Below are 18146 nucleotides of genomic sequence, written 5' to 3'. Positions count from 1 at the left end.
GTAAAAAAAAAAACAATCCTGCAAATATAATTAAATATTTGTCTATATTTGAGGAAAAGCTCTGCCTTGTGTCTTCTACAATGTAACACATCACCACTGAAGTATTACAGCATTGTTTTTTTTTTAAGTGTTATTGCTCATCTCTTTTAGTTTGAGAATAGAGGGCATTTCTTGTTAGCCTGTTGGTGTTACAGTATTACCTTTGTGATTTCAGCAGCATTTTTCTTTTCTCCTGTTTGGCTCCATCTGATACTCCAGGTTTTTATGCAGTGAGCAGATCAATGCTGGGCCAAACGCTCATCATGTCCAAATCTTCTTACTGAGTTTTAGAAATGAAATACCCCACAGATGAGAAGATTTGGTAAGGCGGACGTCCTGAACTTGTGTTGACTTTGGACTGAGTGAGAGAATCATCTGTGATTGATTTTTGTCCCTGAACATTAGTGACAGTTTTTAGTTTTGGTGATTTAACAAAAATGTTTACTGGGACTAAACGTTTCCTTCCAAAGGTGAAGCTGAAGGCAATCTACATTTAAAACGGATGAAAATTAACTAAATTTTAAATTCTGTAGAAAATTCGTGAGAAGAAATTTAGATCCCCAAACACTCAACAGGGTCTACTTTATTTAGAAACACATTGTAGTGTTTTGTTTTTTGCAGTACAGCAACCCAATTCTACAAGACAATCTATTTAAAAAAGAGATATATAGATATCCTCGACTTTACACATTCAGCTAAATGACTTAATGAATTCATAGTTTATTTCCTGATTTGTTGCAGTGCTAAGCTGACGTTAGCATCTTTACTCCCTCGATAGATTGGTAGGTAAAAGCTTTTCACTGTGGTTCTAGTCATTTTAAAAAGTCGGCCTTTGCTTTAGAAGCTGGTTGCTTTGCTTTGAAACATCATCAGTTTTAATGGCTAATGTTTTAGCTGCCCTCTATAACCCCCAGCTGTCTAGAAACGGCCCTTCCCACTGACTGAAAGGAAGCTGCATCAGCCAACGCAGTCTCTTCTTCACCCTAATCAGTGAAGCACTTGGTGTTTTATTGAAAACTTGGATTAGACTGAAAAAAGAATTTAAATTGCCTGTTACGCTGCTTTTTTTTTTCAATGCACACATGAAAACTGGTCATGATTATATATAAAAAAAAGGCTGAACAAATTTTAGCCACACAGATATAATTACACCAGAGTCTGTATTTAGTGACGTGCATTTTAAAAAATTACCTCTAACAGAAGGAAAAAAAAAGACCAAATTGTGTGTTATATAGCATTTAAAGCTCTGCATATTAAAAAAGTTAATATACACAATGTGACCACAGTTTATAAATCATTATGAGTCTAGGACTGCAGCTTTATTCTTTGTATACAAGCTAAAAATGAATTAGACCCAAATTGAATCAAATGGGTGAATTAGTGGATCCTTCCTCCTCAGGAATTATTATTCTATCTGTTAATTCAATATACACACAACTTAACCTTATAAATCTCTCTGTTATAAAACTGGTCTTTACAGAACACACACACACACACAAAAAAAAAAACATGTTTAAAAGGAATGTGCAGCTTCTTTATTCCTCCCCCGTAAAGGCCAGTAAATTCTAGCAGCACAATGAAGTGATTCCCTGCTGTTTAAAACTGCAAATGTTAAACTTGTTAATTTGACAAATGGGACAAAAATGATGCATCTAGAATAAAATTTTGTTTTGTATAATTTTTTTCAAGAATATTGCCCCGTTCTGAACTTAAACCCAGTGTTTGTGAGCAACTATCTCTACTCAGTCTGAACAATGACATGTATTGGCTCCTCAGAAAGAGGCCAGAGGTCCTTTATAAACCACATTATTTAGGAAAAAAATCCCCTGAATCCTGCTACAAAGTCACGTTTTAAATATTCATAGTGATATTGAATGTGTTTGTTATTGTTGACTAAGAACCAGAGGCATCTCTATCCTCAACAGGCTAAATTATAATTTCAATGAACAGCGATTTGCCTCAGCAGTTCATGTTTCCCAGAGCGGTTCTGTGTGGAAGTCGTCAGCTTGTTACTGCGTGTCATTCCTTTACCTCTGTATTTGTGTCAACCAGTGATTGTCACCGTGGTTCCTCTCTCTGTGGTTGGAGATTAGCAGCTGTTCTGTCCGTCTGTAATCTCTCCGTAAACAGCTGTGTCTACACGTCTTTTTCAATTGGCCTCCACAAGCTCACCATTCTGGGGGAAAATAATAAAGAAACAAATCACGCTGTCCTCTGTTCCCTCGCAGCTTGTAAATCGCCCATCGGTTCTCGGAGGAACTGTTTATTTTCCGGTTGTTTTTGCTTATTGAAAAGCAGCCGATTGCTGCCTACCGAGGTTCTGCTGGGAGCGGAGCCTCCGGAGCTTGTGGACTTGTGAAGAGTATTTTGCACATACCATTTTTTTTCTTCAGCAAGAAGTTTTATCTGTATTTTTTTTTTTCTATTTGTTTTGCCTTTTGCCTATAACAGCAGTTCTAATAAACCAACTATTATGCTTGTACATACAAGATAGTACTTGATATATATTTTTGTTTAGTTATTTTTTGTTCGTTCGACATGTTTTTTTGTAGTACTGCTTTTTCATGATTGCGTCTGTCTGTAGAACAGATGTCAGGTCAACAGTGAAAGTGCTTATTGTATGTTTTTTTTTAAATAAAGATATTCCTCGTTTTGTAGCTGTGCCTTTCTGCTTACAGTCATTTTCACTGAGTACTGCGCAGTTTTAAATATTCAAAGAAATATATCTTTTGATATTATCTCTAGAACATGTTAGCACTGCAGTCTAATATTTCAGGGTATGGCTGTAAATCAGTTTTAATGGCCAGGAATTAGACTTTGGTTCCACTTTTAAATCTAAAGACATTTTAAGTATAAAGAAGTGTGTTTAGGATCAGTACGTTGTCTGTGTGAGGACAATAGGCAAAGGCTACTACCAAACCAAAGTAATACACAGCAAACACCATAATGCTGAGTGAAAGGATCTGGTTTTAAACACTGTTTCACACAAAGTGGCATCGTGTTTATATTCCAGCCCCTTTGAGTAGAATTACAAAACTTCCAAGTTGAAGTATGTCCCTACAAGGTTTGCATCTGGAGACAGAAAGTCTTTTTTTTGCAAAATCTTTCAGCAGGGGGCGGATGTAGATCAAATAAACCGGGTTAGGGCAATATTTCATCATTAAAAGTCAGAGATGCAATTTTTTTCATCTAAAGGATTCATTTATAAAAAGAAAAAGTTCCAGGGAGCATCTAGATTAGTACAAAATAAATATTTTTTACTCCATGTCTTTTAATCAAGAATGACCGACATTAAGGACAGACCTTAGATGGTATGGGGTATTGCAGTCTAACAAAAGAAGCCAAATGACCTCCATTCCAAATGGCTGGACCCCTTCGTCTGTTCCAATTTGCACGTTTTCAAAACAAAAACAAGGCTTTGTTGGGCTACTGTATAAAACCTGGAACTCAATGCTATTCCTGACAAGCGAAACGAGCAAAAACATCAAGCTTTAAGAGTTGGTGATGACTTAAGGAAGCAAACAGGCTCAGAAGCACGTATAGAAAATCATTAAAGCATTCAGTTTGTCTATTTTACTGTGAAAAGTTATGATGATCATTTACTGACAGCAAGTTTTAAGGTTTTTGGGGAAATGCAGTGATTGTAAAAAAGAGCATTGATGAGGTTTTGTTAGAAATATTCAGGATCACCCCAGAAATTAATTCTATAATACTCACAAATATACAAGGTCGTTATATGATAATCACAGACAACAAATAGAAATCAACAGTTTTTGTACCTTTGTGGGGCCTCATTTTGCTTTGCAAACATCTAGTTCAGAGATGGAGACACTGATTCTTGGAAACCAGCCCTCTGACTATCCACTTGAAGAATAGAGCCCTTGGTGAAAGCCTGTGGTTTAAAACTTAGAAATATTAGTCTTTCATTTTTATTTTAACTGCCTGTCATGGCAGGGGAAAAAACAAGTCTACAGACTTAATTATTCTGACTTGCCTTTCAGGGCTTCCATATAAAACCAATTTATACAAAGATGTTTTCATTTACATGCGTCACACCGCGTACTGTAGATGTCACTGTTGTGCACGGCGTCTAATAGACCTTTGATTGGAAGCATCCTGCTTCCTCTTTCTACCTCCCTACTCACTGACAGCCCTATTTGAACTTATAATGGTGACCCCTGACCTCTGGTTCAGCTTAAGTGTCCTCACTAATATATACAATTTAAACTGGAAATGCATCAGTGGATTTGGTGTGGAAGAACCTCAAATGACCTGTGCAGATTGGTGCCCTTTAAAGTATCATAGCACAGTTCTTCTCGCAGTCTGTCTGCATTGCTCATATTCTCAAAGTAAGAGAATAGTGGAGCTACAATACATGGCTAAAACCAAAGCTCAATGGATACATAAACCCTGGAGGAGTTCATGCACAGTGGGAGGAAACTAGCCAGAATGAGCATGCACAATAACATCAGGTGAACGTGGGATGTGTGATATCCAGTAGAGGATCCCTTCAACGATAGAGCCTTATAGGACACTGCAAAACGTAGTGGAGGTACATTAATGGCCATTTTTTTGTGGTACTGTTACATTTCTTCTGCCTATAAGCTTTCTATTGTTTTACGTCCTAGTCACGTGACTTTAAAGATTCCAGCTGGGAGAAGAAAAAATATATATATAGATGTCCGACATTCGCTCATTTTTTTGTGGAAAGATTAATAACTTGAGTTTGTTTTTGCATTAAAATAATGAGCGAATGTCGGACATATATATATATATTTTTTTCTTCTCCCAGCTGGAATCTTGAAAGTCACGTGACTAGGACGTAAAACAATAGAAAGCGTATAGGCAGAAGAAATGTAACAGTACCACAAAAAAATGGCCATTAATGTACCTCCACTACGTTTTGCAGTGTGGACCAACATAGTGGGGGTACATTTTCCCATGAGACTGGGTTGTTATAGGCCTGCATTTAATTCAATACACAGACTAGCAGCCGAGCCTTTTAATCCAACATTAGTGTCTGACCTCATAAATGTAATTCTTAAAGAGTTATATTTCCCATAATGTCCCTCATAAACCATGTGGAAAGCTTTCCTAGAAAAGTTAAATTGGTGGGCTGACATCCTAATAACCCCCATCATTTAACAATGGTTTGCGGTTCTGTGAATGATTTTGCATCAAACACTCCTAAATGGTTTCATCATCACTTGGGATTGTGGGAAGGGTTAAACCCAGCTATGTGAAAGGATATTATCTGAAAAAAAAACAAAAGAGCACCAGTGTACACAATAGCTGCAAAACAAAGCAAGTGTTGGCTGCTGTAGTTTCACACACTCCTGCTCTCCCACACCTAGAAGCATGGGCGGTTCTAGACAGGGGCCAATGGGGGCCAGTGCCCCTGTAGATCATGCCCTGAAGAAATAATACTCAAATAAATTGTAATGATGGTATGTGCTGGAACAGACATGGTTATTGATAGGTCTTTTGGATTTTTTTCTTCTTTTAAAATTCTGTTTTACTAACTATTTAAAAACAATAAGGTGATAGCTTTAGTGGTATTAAGTTAAGTTAATTAAGTCAAAAATATGTAAAATTCCTAAATTCTGAATGTATATTGACCTAATAAAACATAGAATTTTAATCATAATTGAGTAATTTCACTTCATGCAGCTATCTTAAAGCTGAAGTCTGTAAGTTTTTAAAAATCACTTTTTTGTCATATTGGCTAAAACTGTCCCTATGCCCAGACAGCAGTACATGTGATATGTAACCTGTGAAAAAAACTGCTCCAATTGGTCCCGCCTACTGCCTGTATTTCAATCTGGAAAGAATAATTCGGGACGAGTGAAAACAACCAATCACAGCCAGAGGAGCGTCTGATGGAGTGTCAATCACAGCTCACACACGCTGAATCCCCCCCCCCCCCCCCCTTCTGGTCGCATGCGGTAGCCGCGCAGATGCTGTGAGAGGGGTGGAGCTTGGAGGTGGGGCATGAGTGAAGCAGAGAGGGTGGGGGAGTGGCGTGAAACCTGTTTTTCTTCAAATTTTCAGTCGAAGTCTGCTCCCTCCTCAATGTTACAGACTGCTGCTTTAATATATTTAAATCCCTTGCCCTGTTTTTTTATTTTTCTGCTTTTCTGTGCCCCCCATGAAAACATGCTGGCCCCCTTCTGCCCCCTTGGTACATTTGGTCTAGAACCGCCACTGCCTAGCAGAAAGACAAAGGTGGTGTTTTCCTTTCTATTTGGATTAATATTTTGAAAGAAACAAACAAAACAAAAAAACTGCCATGTTCCCCCAAACTATTATCAATTCAGAAAAAAAGGGGGGAGAGCTCTTCTAAAAGCATTATTCTTAGTTTTCAATAAGATATAATTAGTCAGTTTGACTGGGGATATAAAGGACCATGAACAGAGCAGCTGTTTGCTTTTTGATTTTCAGCTTCACTGATTGTAATCACCTTAATTAAATCTGGTGGCTTTATAGAAACATGCTGATGTAATGTGTGTGGGTGCAATCTAAAATATCAGTAACAGCATCACATTGATAACATTGTGGTGAGAGCAATACTTTTAGATTTACTCTATTATGCACTGCTGATGTTTGGTCAAAAGTTCAGCTGTTTGGTGGTGTTGCTGGGAAGCACCTCAGGTAACTAAAACTGGAGATATTTACTCAGGCTAATTTGTGCTTTCTGCACATTCAAAATTACAAAATAACATCATTGTCTTTATATTTGTTTTTACAGGCCATGAGAAGAATGACCCATAACAAAATGCAATGAACATCTACAGAGCCAACCATAGGCGGTTGAGAATGTTAGGTTTATTCTTCATTGTGTGTATTGTTAATCTGTAAACCAGATTAGATGAAGTAGAAGTCCATCCTTCACATGGTGGATTACACTGTGTGTACAGAGGCCATCTAATGAGGACAGTCTTCTTGTCTTTGGAAGATACACAGGATAAGGACACATCCTAGAGCCGCACTGATAGAGGAGAGCGATCTGTAATTCTGAAGTATGAAGGTCAGGGCATGGATGGGGTGTCAGTTTCTGAACTGAACAGCTTAACATCCATCCAACATACGTTTCGCCACCTCTCCAGGAAGCTTTCTCAATTCAAATGTCTGGATCCGCAGTGAGTTTGAGTCTTTATATAGACTAGGCCTTGTATTGCCTGGAAACATGCAAATGGTAACCGAAGAGCAGGTCGTTTGGTTCCATTGTTAGCCTGTAATATCTGAAACCCGTCTATGATTCTGAAGGTCTAACAACAATCCCCCCCCTTTAACCTGTCCTGTCTTTATAGTCCTTTTAATATGGTTTTACTCAATTTGAGTTAAGAATAATTATTCTAGGTAACTTGCTCCCAGGAAAATAACTGGAAGGGCAGCTCAGAGGTGGAAACACCTTCAGGGGGGCATAACTTCCTTATTTAACAAGAATAAGAGGGATGGAAAGCTGAGGACCATCAGATACAAGTGTTACCAGCTTTATACTATAAATGTTTTTAGCCAATATACATCCATTATTAGTTCAGCAGGTCACGAAAACACAGTTTGATGCAAACAGCAAAATTAGAAACTTTATTTTGTCATACACTGTAAAACTCAAATATATAAAATATTCAAAAAATAAATAGTAATAAAAAAAAAGTGTTCCTTTCCACTTTGGTTTCTCTGAAGGCAATGCAGACATTTGGCCTACAGATCTTTGGTGAGCTGGTGTTGTGATCGCCTCTTGTATGGTGCTGCGCATACGGTGGGAGTTTCCAGAAACACTGGGGCAGTATGTCAGGTTCAGACCCCCCCTCCACTTAACCGTGACACGTGCTCAGCCACAGCATCCTCTCTGGAAGGTCTGGGAAGCTGAGCACGCAAGTCCTGGGGAACAGGAATCCGCTGGACAGCATCCACGTAACGAAGGGGGTCATGGACGATCTCTTTGAACACTAGTCCCATCAGGTTACTGACATAGCCTGTTGGGTGTGAAATCATAAGTTATTGTTAGTATCTATGCATTACACGTGTTGCACAATTGTTTATACTTAGAAATATATAGATTTTAAACTTACAAATTGTTGGCTTTGTCTTCATTTTTTTGACTGTGTAACCTCCCCTTTTGGCCTTTGGAAACACAAGCCTGTTCATTAGTTTCCCCTTGGCCGTCTTCCGTCTGGGGCGCTGAGCATTCTCATTGAAATGCAAAGCTGTAAGGTACAACCTAAATGAAACAGCAGAAATGTTGTAACAACTGTCATTTTGTAAGCATACACCAAGAAAATAATCCTACTAAAGGCTGATTTATACTTCGAAACCAGGTCCTTTGCGTAGGTGTCGCAGTGAACAAAAAGACGTCTCCGCCCCCTTCCACAGACACTCTGCTGCACCTCTTCCAAATTGTAGTCGACCGCAGACGGTGCCGCAGACAGGAGGTTGGCTTGTTTTGTTTTTATGACCGCAATTGCGGAAAACAACTTGTTAAGTTGGACCAGCTAGAGGAACGCTGGGACCCTTTTTCCACCTGGATCGCTGCTCTTTTTCACCGCCATGTCTCTTTGTTGTCGGACTAAACTCGCCCCGACTTTTCTCCGCCTCGGCCGTATCTAGACCCACAGCGTGAAAGCGCAGACCACACTTCAAAAATCTCTGCGTCAAGCTTACTGCAACACACTGCTGCAGGAGTATAACCAGCCCTTAACTCACAGCAAAAGCACTGGCTAAACCTGTAGGCTGTGCCAAAGCTGTACCCTAACCAGTGTTGTTACAGATAACCTTTCAGTCAGAGCTTCCTAAAACTGTAATGATTTGCATTTTGACGCCCGGCAATTAGGCCCGATCTCACACTTTCACTGAACAAAACCAGTTTCTGTACACAATTTGTCTCCAATTCCCATTTGCCATGACTTGGCTTAAATATGAAGAGATTCATAGGGAGTGTTCATACCTGCATAGCATTCCAATGAAGGGGAAAGCCACATTTTTTGGGGCAAACCGCTGGATGACACTATGGAACGACTCCACAGTCGATGTCTGGTAATGATGGCTGAGCTTTTCAACATCAGTAAGGAACCTCTTGTTTGTTAGGACCTTGTCAAGCCTATTCAGTGCTGATGAACCTAAGAGATAGTCAATTTACAATGTGATTTAAAACCATGTATACTGATGAGGATGCATGTGTAACCATTGTTTAAAAAAACTGACCTGGTTGAAACCACTTGCTACGGTCCTTCGAAGCCTTCGGTGGATGTACACACTTAGGGAAAGCGGGATCAGAATGATTGTGCACACCTTGCATGTGGTTCAACACAGACTTCCATTTGGCCACCTTCTCTGCTCCGCAGACGGAGCTTGTGGCACACCAGTACAGGTGGTTGACTATGCTTTTATGCCACTTCTTCACCAAAGCACAGCCTTTGTCTTTGCCAACCTGTTCCAACTTCTTTGACAACCCTAATCATTGAAACGCAAGTTTAGATGGCCACTTTTGTTTAGTTATCTAAATTTTTACATCATGTTAAAAAATATATATAAATAAAAGGTTACATTACCTTTTGCTACACGCCGGACGTCATAATAGTGCGTCATTTTACGTTCTCTTAGGATCTTCTGGATCTGAGGGTGACGATTGGTGATAACACCGTCCAGCTTTACACCACTTTGATGTAGGAGGTCCAGGCTTCTAATTAGACCTTCCTTTTCCATGCATGAGCGTCCCCCCACCTCATTGCTCTGTGCAGAGACAAACACAATAATATAATCCAATAGGTAGCCGATTAGTATTTTTATATTTTGTATCAAAACACTGGATTATTTATAATCATTTTTCTGACCATTTTGACCATATAATGCTTATATGGCCTCATAATGATTTTGTCAGTACTACTTGTGCATATGCATACAATACATTATGCCAGTCCTGATGATTTCAAATACCTGCACCAGCTGTAGGTCTACAATTTCATTGGTCTTCACATCTATCATTGTGTAGCTTCCATACTTTGCAGAATGTCCTACAATGCAGAAGATTTTACATTGTCAGTCAAAAAACATGAGATGTAAGCACCAATAGGCAAAACTAGGCAGTTGCCTAGGGATCCAAGTTCCTGGGGGGTCCCATAAAACTCTGTTTACATTCATGGTTAATACAGCTATTACTGATTTGTGCACATTGTGTTTTTGACAAAAATCATTTTGCTAAAATGCCATCAGAACAAGTGTGTTAACCCCACTCCCCTTCAGTGTCCGCCACATTGGCTCAGTCCATTTGCTGCACATGTTCTGAAAGGTCCAAACAGACAGCAGCAAACCAATTGAATGTTGAATGTTGTTGCGAACTTAGTGTTTTGCCGCTATATTAAGCGACTTTTCAGACCTCTCTAGCACTTTTATATAAAAAAAAAAGAGGCTAGTAACACACCTAGTGACTTTTTTCTGTTACTGGAGACTTTTGGCGACAACATATAAAAGCAGCAAACTCTGCTCTCCAGAGCGAGTAGATTCGTAACCCCGCCTCCTGCTTTCCTCTATCTTGTCTGCTGTGATGACTGATGCAGGGCAGGCTGCCCACACGCTGCGCTGCAGCAAAGAGGAAGAACCTTTAACCTTAGAGTCCAGATTGCAAATGAAATGCACTGGTTTAAAGCACTCACTAATATCGTTCAAGATTACAAAATTATTTATAAAACCATTTTTATAAAAAGTTAACTGGTGCTTTTTAAACTTTCTCCCCCTTTCTGCTCCTCCTGTCTCTGCACCGCTTTCTGCTTCTTATTGCGGGTTTTTTAATTGGTTGGCAAACAACTAATGGAGAATTACTGACAATAACTGGCATGGAGTGAAATTAGATGGCTGAATTATATGGATTTTATTTACCGTATTTTCACGACCATAAGGCGCACGGTACTAAAAGGCGCAGTCTCAGTTATGTGTCCCATTTCTGTATTTAACACACACATAAGGCGCACCGGACTATAGGGCGCGTTTTTTATATACAGGTACATGTCCTCTACTACCTTTAAATACCTCTACTGCGTATTTAAAAATACAGCGGGGGCAAAACTGAGTATGACTGTGCTTTATTCATGTATTTATTACAAAGTATTAATCAAACCTGGGAGCTGGCCGTGAGACAGAGACATCGCAGATGACACAGCGCTGTGGTCACTCCTAAATTAACTTAAAATCCTGAAACCTGCCGACGGAATATGTTCGCTTTTATTACCGGTATTCTGGTGCCTGCAGCTGAAATTATTTAGATGAAAAACACCTGCCAGCCACCGCGTGAACCCGGAGGCTGCCCAGCCTAGAGGCTGATGTTGAAAGGATTTCTGCTGTCGGTGCACCGCTGGTATGTGGGGTTCTGAGCGCCTCCGACAGAAATAGATAATCTGGATGAACTGACTGCAATTAATAAGTTTTCAGGTGGCCTTTCTCACTTAAAAACATATTAAAACTACTTTATTCCCACTGATCACAGCAAATATAGCTGCAAGATTTAGATTATTTAGATGAAAAAACACCTGCCAGCCACCGCGGTGAAGAGGAGGAGACCGGCCCAGAGGCTGCTGTTGAATTAAGTTTTCAGGTAGAAAAATAGAGCGGGAGCAAAACTGAGTATGATTGTGCTTTATTCATGTATTTATTACAAAGTATTAATCAAACCCATCAAAGTCATCATCCTCTGTTTCTGAATTAAACAGCTGCGCTAAATCAGACATGCCAATTTCCCCTTCTGCGCTGTCAGTCACTTTCCGTGCAGCGCAGCTCCTCAGAAATAATGCCGGCTTTTGCAAAAGCTCGAACAACAGAGCCAGCAGACACGTTAGTCCAAGCATCTACAATCCATCCGCTAAAGGTGGCGTAACTTGCCCGGCGCTGCCTTCCACTTATCCTGAAACTGTGGTCTCCGTCTGTCATCCATCGCTCCCACGCCGCTCGCAGCCTTACTTTGAACGGCCGCTTCACACCGATGTTGAGCGGTTGAAGTTCCTGTGTCAGACCCCCGGGATAACGGCGAGCACAGCATCCATTTGATTCACCATGTTTTTCACATCAGCTGTGAGATCGGCACACATGGAGTCACAGATTAACTGCGATGGGGATGCGTGGAAAAAAAACACCTGTTCTCCTCACATACACCTGCCTCAGCCACGCTTTCATCATCTCCTCATCCATCCAGCCTTTTTCATTTGCGTTAATATCATATGTCATCAGAGCGCTGTGTCTGTCTCGCTGTCAGCTCCCAGATCAGCTTCTCTGATTGGTTGATGCGGCGCGTCCAGCAGCAAAACTTCAATTTTTCCATCTGAGCAGCAGCAGCGCGTTGGCAGATGCTTGTGTTCTGAGTTGTCTTCTCATTTCAGAGGGCCCCATTCCTGTCTTTGCCTAGGGACCCAAATTTCCTAAATCCGCCCCTGGATGTATGAAAAGACCTCACCTGGAATTGCTGGTGTAATGCACATTAAATCAGAAAGGGAAAATAAAAAAGTACCTGGTGAATCTGCTCGCATATCAAGAGTGACGCCGTTTTCCTGACTGAGTGTTCGAAGCTTTGTAGATTGCCATTCATTCCAGCTGTGGATTATAGCCGGTTCCAGGTATGTTCTGGCATGTCTTCTGAAGGCATCATACGAGTGTGTTCTCAGCTGCAATGCATCAAACATCTACAAAATAATTAAAAGTAGATCAGTTGTGAAGTCATCAGTGAAAGATAAACACATTCCTGCAGGGAAACAATGATAACAACGATGATCACTACCTTTTTCATCTTTGAAAATGAAGCTCCACAAAAGTAAACGGCAGCAGACAGCTGAAGGTCGCCCACAGGGGTGCTCCCAATAACTGGCTGACTCTTCCACTGTCTGAAGAACCGGCAGTGAGGGCATTGTTGATCGATCGCTAGGAAAGATCCTCTTCTGCGTGGCAGGACTGTACAGGCTCTTCTGCACACAGGGCAGTTCTCAAACAGGCTGAAGAGGCATTGCTCAAAAACAATGAATTTTGCATCGCCATATGATGTCACTGGGGATGTGCTACAAGAGATAATGACAAAACAACATTGTTCATCTCAGTTAAAAAACATTTACACTGACTGACATCAGTCTCAATGTATATAAACAGCACTGCTAAATTGTGGGAGTTTTAACTTTACTTACAAAAGCTGGGATGATTCTGCCTCCATTGTGACGGACTGTGCAGGATCGTATGTGGAATGTTGAGGATCAGTGCATGCAGAGGAAACACCTTCCACCCACTCCTCCTCAAATTCAAGGCGAGGTCTCTTTGCTGGCCTCTGACCCTTCCAAGGAGCCGTTGTTCCTACTGCCACACTCTGGCATTCTGCTGTTGCCTGTATGCCTTCAAAGGGGGAGACTATTTAGTGGGGTGTCTTATGGATTGCTCTGCGCCCAACTGCCGTGATACAACATAAAATTGACTAATCAGTCATATCTTTTCTATACAGACCCAACAAATAACTTTAACCAGCCTCCTCCACAAAAGTAAATGTAGGTCATTCAGTCATAATACAGATGAATACTTTTTTAATTTGTTGTGAACGGCTCACAAATGTACCCAGTCATCAAGTTAAGTTATTGGAAAACACCGCTCTGCTAAATGCTACCCAGTAATAATGCTACACATGTTTGGACACACAAACACCATAAAACATCTGATAATATTCATGATAACAAGAATTATTAGAACGTTTAGAAGGTAATAATGATCAGATTATGAGTGGGTAAAACTATGGAGTACCAACTCTGCCAAATTTAAAAATAAATACAGACATAAATACATGATCAATAAATAAATAAACACACAATTAATTGTCCCCCAAAAATACAATAAACAAATAAAATGTAGGTAGAAATTAAATTATACAGTGATACATAAATGTATATACACGTCTTAATTATCTTCTTTATTTATTTATTGTCAGTTATAATCTTGAACTTTATTTATTTATTACTTATTTTTTAAGCATCTATTTATGCACATGATATAATATTTGTCTGTTTTAATCTTCCTTTTTTTTACCCCCTTTATTTCTAAAACACTATTTATTGCTGCATGTTTTTAAATTTCTGTATGCATTTCTGATGCAAACAAGATATATCCACATTTATGTCTCACTGCATAATTTAATTTCTACCTACATTTATTTGTTTTATTGTATTTTGGGGGGGGGAATTAATTGTATGCTTCTTTATCTATTGAGCATTTATTTATTTCAGTATTTATCTTTAAATAAGGCAGACTTGGTCATCCATACATACCTATTGACATGACAATTTATAGGGAGAAAAAACAATGATAAATGTGAAGAATGTGGAGAAAAAGAAAATGTAGAACCCCTACTAATGAAACTTATGAACATGAAAGGGAGAAAATGAGAAGAATGGTTGGAAGGTCAGGCCAAGAATGGAGTATTAAAGGAATACTGGAAAAAAGAAGGAAATATAAAGGACATTCACAGATTAAGGAAAGCTTTATTTATTTATCTACAGAATATAAAATAAAAAATAGAATTATATGTAAAGTAATGTTGCTACACACTCATGTACAGTATACATGTATGTGCAGCAGTATGTGAGGAAAAACAGCGACGTGGGAGGTGTGCTGCAGAGCATGCACATGGAGAGTGTGGGAAGGAAGTTAAAATTAAATGCCGTAACTGTAGTAGAGAACATACTGCTGCTTATCGCGGGTGTGAAGTGAGCAAAAGATCTGAGGAGATAAGAAATGTGAAATTAGAGCTTGGAATAACTTATGCAGAAGTGTCCTAAAATTGCAGAAAATTAATTGATTGTAAAAAAGAAAGATTTTGTACTTTTCATGGTAGAAGTAATCAACTGTAGTGCTCAGACAACAATGAAAACAAAAACATAAATAAATAAAGGCAGAAAGGTATCTTGCAGTTAGAGATTTAAATTGGGAAATGGTTGAAAGTATGGAAAAGGAGTAGGACCATCGAAAACTGGCAGACAGTATAATTGACAATAATTTAATTAGAAATTTACGGAGCCCCTCTGATGACATGGTCAAAAAAAAATTTAATTGTGGCCACGAAGTAGTATTTCGTGGCCACGCAATAAGTATAACGTGTGCACGAAATACTACTTCGTGGCCACGCAATAAGTTTAACGTGCGCACGAAATACTATTTCGTGGCCACGCAATAAGTTTAACGTGCGCACCAAATACTTATTAATAATATTATCATTCCTGGACAACTGGGTAAGCAAATCGAGCGCGCCTTCTCTAAGGTCTAAGGCGCGCTCGATTTGCTTACCCAGTTGGTCTCCGCCAGTCACGTGACATTTGTTGCTGAGACGCCATTTGAGGTGGAAAAGGCGTAGGGTTAACAACCGCAGCATAGCTAAACGAAGGACTAAAGGCCCTTTTACATACAGTAACAGCCTGTCCAAGATAAGTCATTACAGTTAACATAAGCCTGAAAACAGGGGCGGATTTATTGATATTAATAAGTATTTCGTGCAAACGTTAAACTTATTGCGTGGCCACGAAGTAGTATTTCGTGCGCACGTTATACTTATTGCGTGGCCACGAAGTAGTATTTCGTGCGCACGTTATACTTATTGCGTGGCCGCGAAATACTACTTTGTGGCCACAATAAAAAATTTTTTTTGTCCATGTCATCAGAGGGGCTCCGTAGAAATTAGACATTTTGAGGACAAATTTAATTAAGTGTTTATCGTGTTTGGTTAAGTTAAACAGTTCGAAAAATATTTTTTATTTTATTTTTTCTGGGGGTGAGTCTTGTTTCCTTGTTTTAACTCCTTATCAGCTGGTGGCGGTGATGTACTTTCAACTAGTGTGCCAACCGCCAATAAACCGTAGAAGAAGAAGCAGGTTTACCTTTACTTCGTTGCTGAGGTCTCAATGCAGTGAAAGAAAGCTGCGTCCTGTGAGATGCCACATTAGGAGGATCTCTTCGGCACGCTGCAACTTTTTGATCATGAGATGTGCTCTGAAATCATTTTGCACGATAATATGTTAACGTTACTCCTTGTTTCCACTTCTAAAACCCGACCGACTGAGCTGGCTAGCATTGTAGCTTAGCTTCTAGCAACCAAGCTAACGTGATTCTACTCTGCTTTAGCCATCCTGCTGGAATAGACTAACAAACTAACACGACGAAGACCTGGACAAACATGCAGAAAGTGTTATTTATTCGAACTAAATACAGTCAGGGGAATTAAATAATGTGTAACACATTCTGCATGCTGCTACATTCGCTATGCTAGCATTGCTATCAACAGCTTAGCAGCAGAATCATGCTTACAGTTTGTGGTTGTGATGGCCTTATGGTGGGAACAGCCCCTCGTTTCAGTAAAAGAAGTTTAGCAAATCCTGCTTTGAACTGTCCAAGGTTCTGAAAACTGTCTTCTGTAAAATGCTTGGAGCAAATAAACAGCTGAGCATCAAACTTTGCAGGGATCTTCTGATGGACAAATAGAATCCATGCCTGTCGAGTCTTTGGATCCTTGGGAAGACTGTGAAAAACTTCCCCTTTCTCCATGCAGCCTGGAACACTGCATTTCCGCCCATGGTCCATTTTCAATAGATAAACTGACTGCTTCCTGTAGAAGTAAACCCAACTGTAGGCTAAACAGCTAAACTGGTGTCTTCCATCTACCTCTATCTTGGCCCAGTGAACCAGTGGGCTGGTCTGCATGTCAATTTCAGAACCAAAAAAGGCAACACGCCCGAGTTGACGTCATCTCGGGACTGCTGCTTCTTTCTCTTCTTCTGGAATAGAGTGTGGATCGAGATGCTATATATAAATATTCCACAATAAAAATAATTAAAATTATAAGGATTAAGTTAATAAATCTTCTATTCTTTTTATCAATTTAGTTTTCTTAAGGTAATTCATTAAATAAAAAAAAAGTATTTAGAAGTAAAAAGTTTTTCCAAAATATCTTGTATATTTAATTGCATTTTATTTTCTTGTAATCAAATAACTAATTCCCTTCTCTCAACAGAATATTTGGAACAGACTAAAATCACAATTTCAATCACAATTTTCTAAAATCACAATTTGCTGTTGGATGATTTCCCATTTTAAATAATGTACTATTAAACCTTATATGATCAAAATGTAATCTGGATATAATGGTTTCCTGTTTTCCATTTTTTCCTGTTCTCCTGATTGCATCAACTTTTCTTTGAATTCTGTAAAGCAGCGGTCCCCAACCTTTTTTGCACCACGGACCACTATATGTCAGACTATATTTTCACGGACCGGCCGGCGGTGGGAGGGGGGGGATAAGAGTAAAATAATACGACTGGCGTAAAATCAAATACAAACAACATAAAAATAAAACAACAAGCCGGTCCCATCTAGGCGTAATTGGAGACAATGACAGACGAAGTGTGCTCTTGATTTCCAGTCTGCTCCGTAGCTTTGTTTTGGTCGCTGTAACCGCAGAAAATCCCGCTTCACAAAGATAGGATGTTATAGATAGGATGCGTCTTGAACTGAATTAATCTGTGTCAAGAGGCACAGATGCACCGACTGATGTAATTGGGAGAGAATACTGCAATTTTTTATATTTTTCTAAATAAAACATCACTCAGACTCTGATCGTTGATAAATTACATATATATATATATATATATATATATATATTTTTTTTTTTTTTTTTTTTTCTGTGTGGCCCGGTACCAAATGACCCACGGACCGGTACCGGTCCGCGGACTGGTGTTGGGGGGCCGCCTCTGTAAAGCAACCTTCCAGTTCTAGCTTCTTCTCAACTCAGTACTGCTGCTGTTACTTTTTTTTCTATTATGACGGATCGAAAGCAACTTTAAGGTGCATACCGCCACCTACTGTACATGAGTGCATAGCAACATTACATTAAATTTTATTTTTCTTATTTTATACTCTGTAGATAAATAAATAATGCTTTCCTTAATCTGTGAATATCCTTTATGTTTTCTTTGATTTTTCAATATCCCTTTAATATTCCATTCTTGGCCTGTCCTTCCAAACATTGTTCCTAATTTCTCCCTCTCATGTTCATAAGTTTTACAGTTCATCAGTAGGTTTTCTACATTTTCTTTTTCTCCACGATTCAC

The 18146-nt window shown here is 39.3% G+C and overlaps 1 protein-coding gene across 1 annotated transcript; it reads right to left on the bottom strand.

The window, feature by feature from the left end:
- Positions 1–7640: 7640 nt before the first annotated feature.
- On the bottom strand, positions 7641–16784 carry LOC119787448. The gene is made up of 11 exons (XM_038291323.1): positions 16348–16784; positions 15921–16032; positions 13197–13398; positions 12800–13073; positions 12533–12704; positions 9976–10052; positions 9591–9771; positions 9244–9492; positions 8987–9158; positions 8115–8263; positions 7641–8018 (listed from the first exon to the last, which is right to left on the bottom strand). The coding sequence occupies exons 1-11, from the start codon at positions 16738–16740 to the stop codon at positions 7840–7842; spliced, it is 2160 nt and encodes a 719-aa protein (XP_038147251.1). The 5' UTR covers positions 16741–16784; the 3' UTR covers positions 7641–7839.
- Between the last annotated feature and the right edge of the window lie 1362 nt (positions 16785–18146).

Source organism: Cyprinodon tularosa, unplaced genomic scaffold, assembly GCF_016077235.1.
Source record: "Cyprinodon tularosa strain WSP-4 unplaced genomic scaffold, ASM1607723v1 ctg299, whole genome shotgun sequence".
NCBI classification, from domain to species: domain Eukaryota; kingdom Metazoa; phylum Chordata; class Actinopteri; order Cyprinodontiformes; family Cyprinodontidae; genus Cyprinodon; species Cyprinodon tularosa.
The sequence above is the reverse complement of the archived record's forward strand: the minus strand, read 5'-3'. Positions and strand labels throughout refer to the sequence as shown.

Excerpts from the sequence above, each read along its gene's own strand:
- LOC119787448 (XM_038291323.1), bottom strand. The coding sequence starts at position 16,740 with ATGCAGACCAGCCCACTGGTTCACTGGGCCAAGATAGAGGTAGATGGA. Across the intron at positions 9,493-9,590 it reads CGTCCGGCGTGTAGCAAAAG|GGTTGTCAAAGAAGTTGGAA; the intron begins GTAATGTAACCT and ends TTCAATGATTAG. Across the intron at positions 8,264-8,986 it reads TTCATTGGAATGCTATGCAG|GTTGTACCTTACAGCTTTGC; the intron begins GTATGAACACTC and ends TGTTTCATTTAG.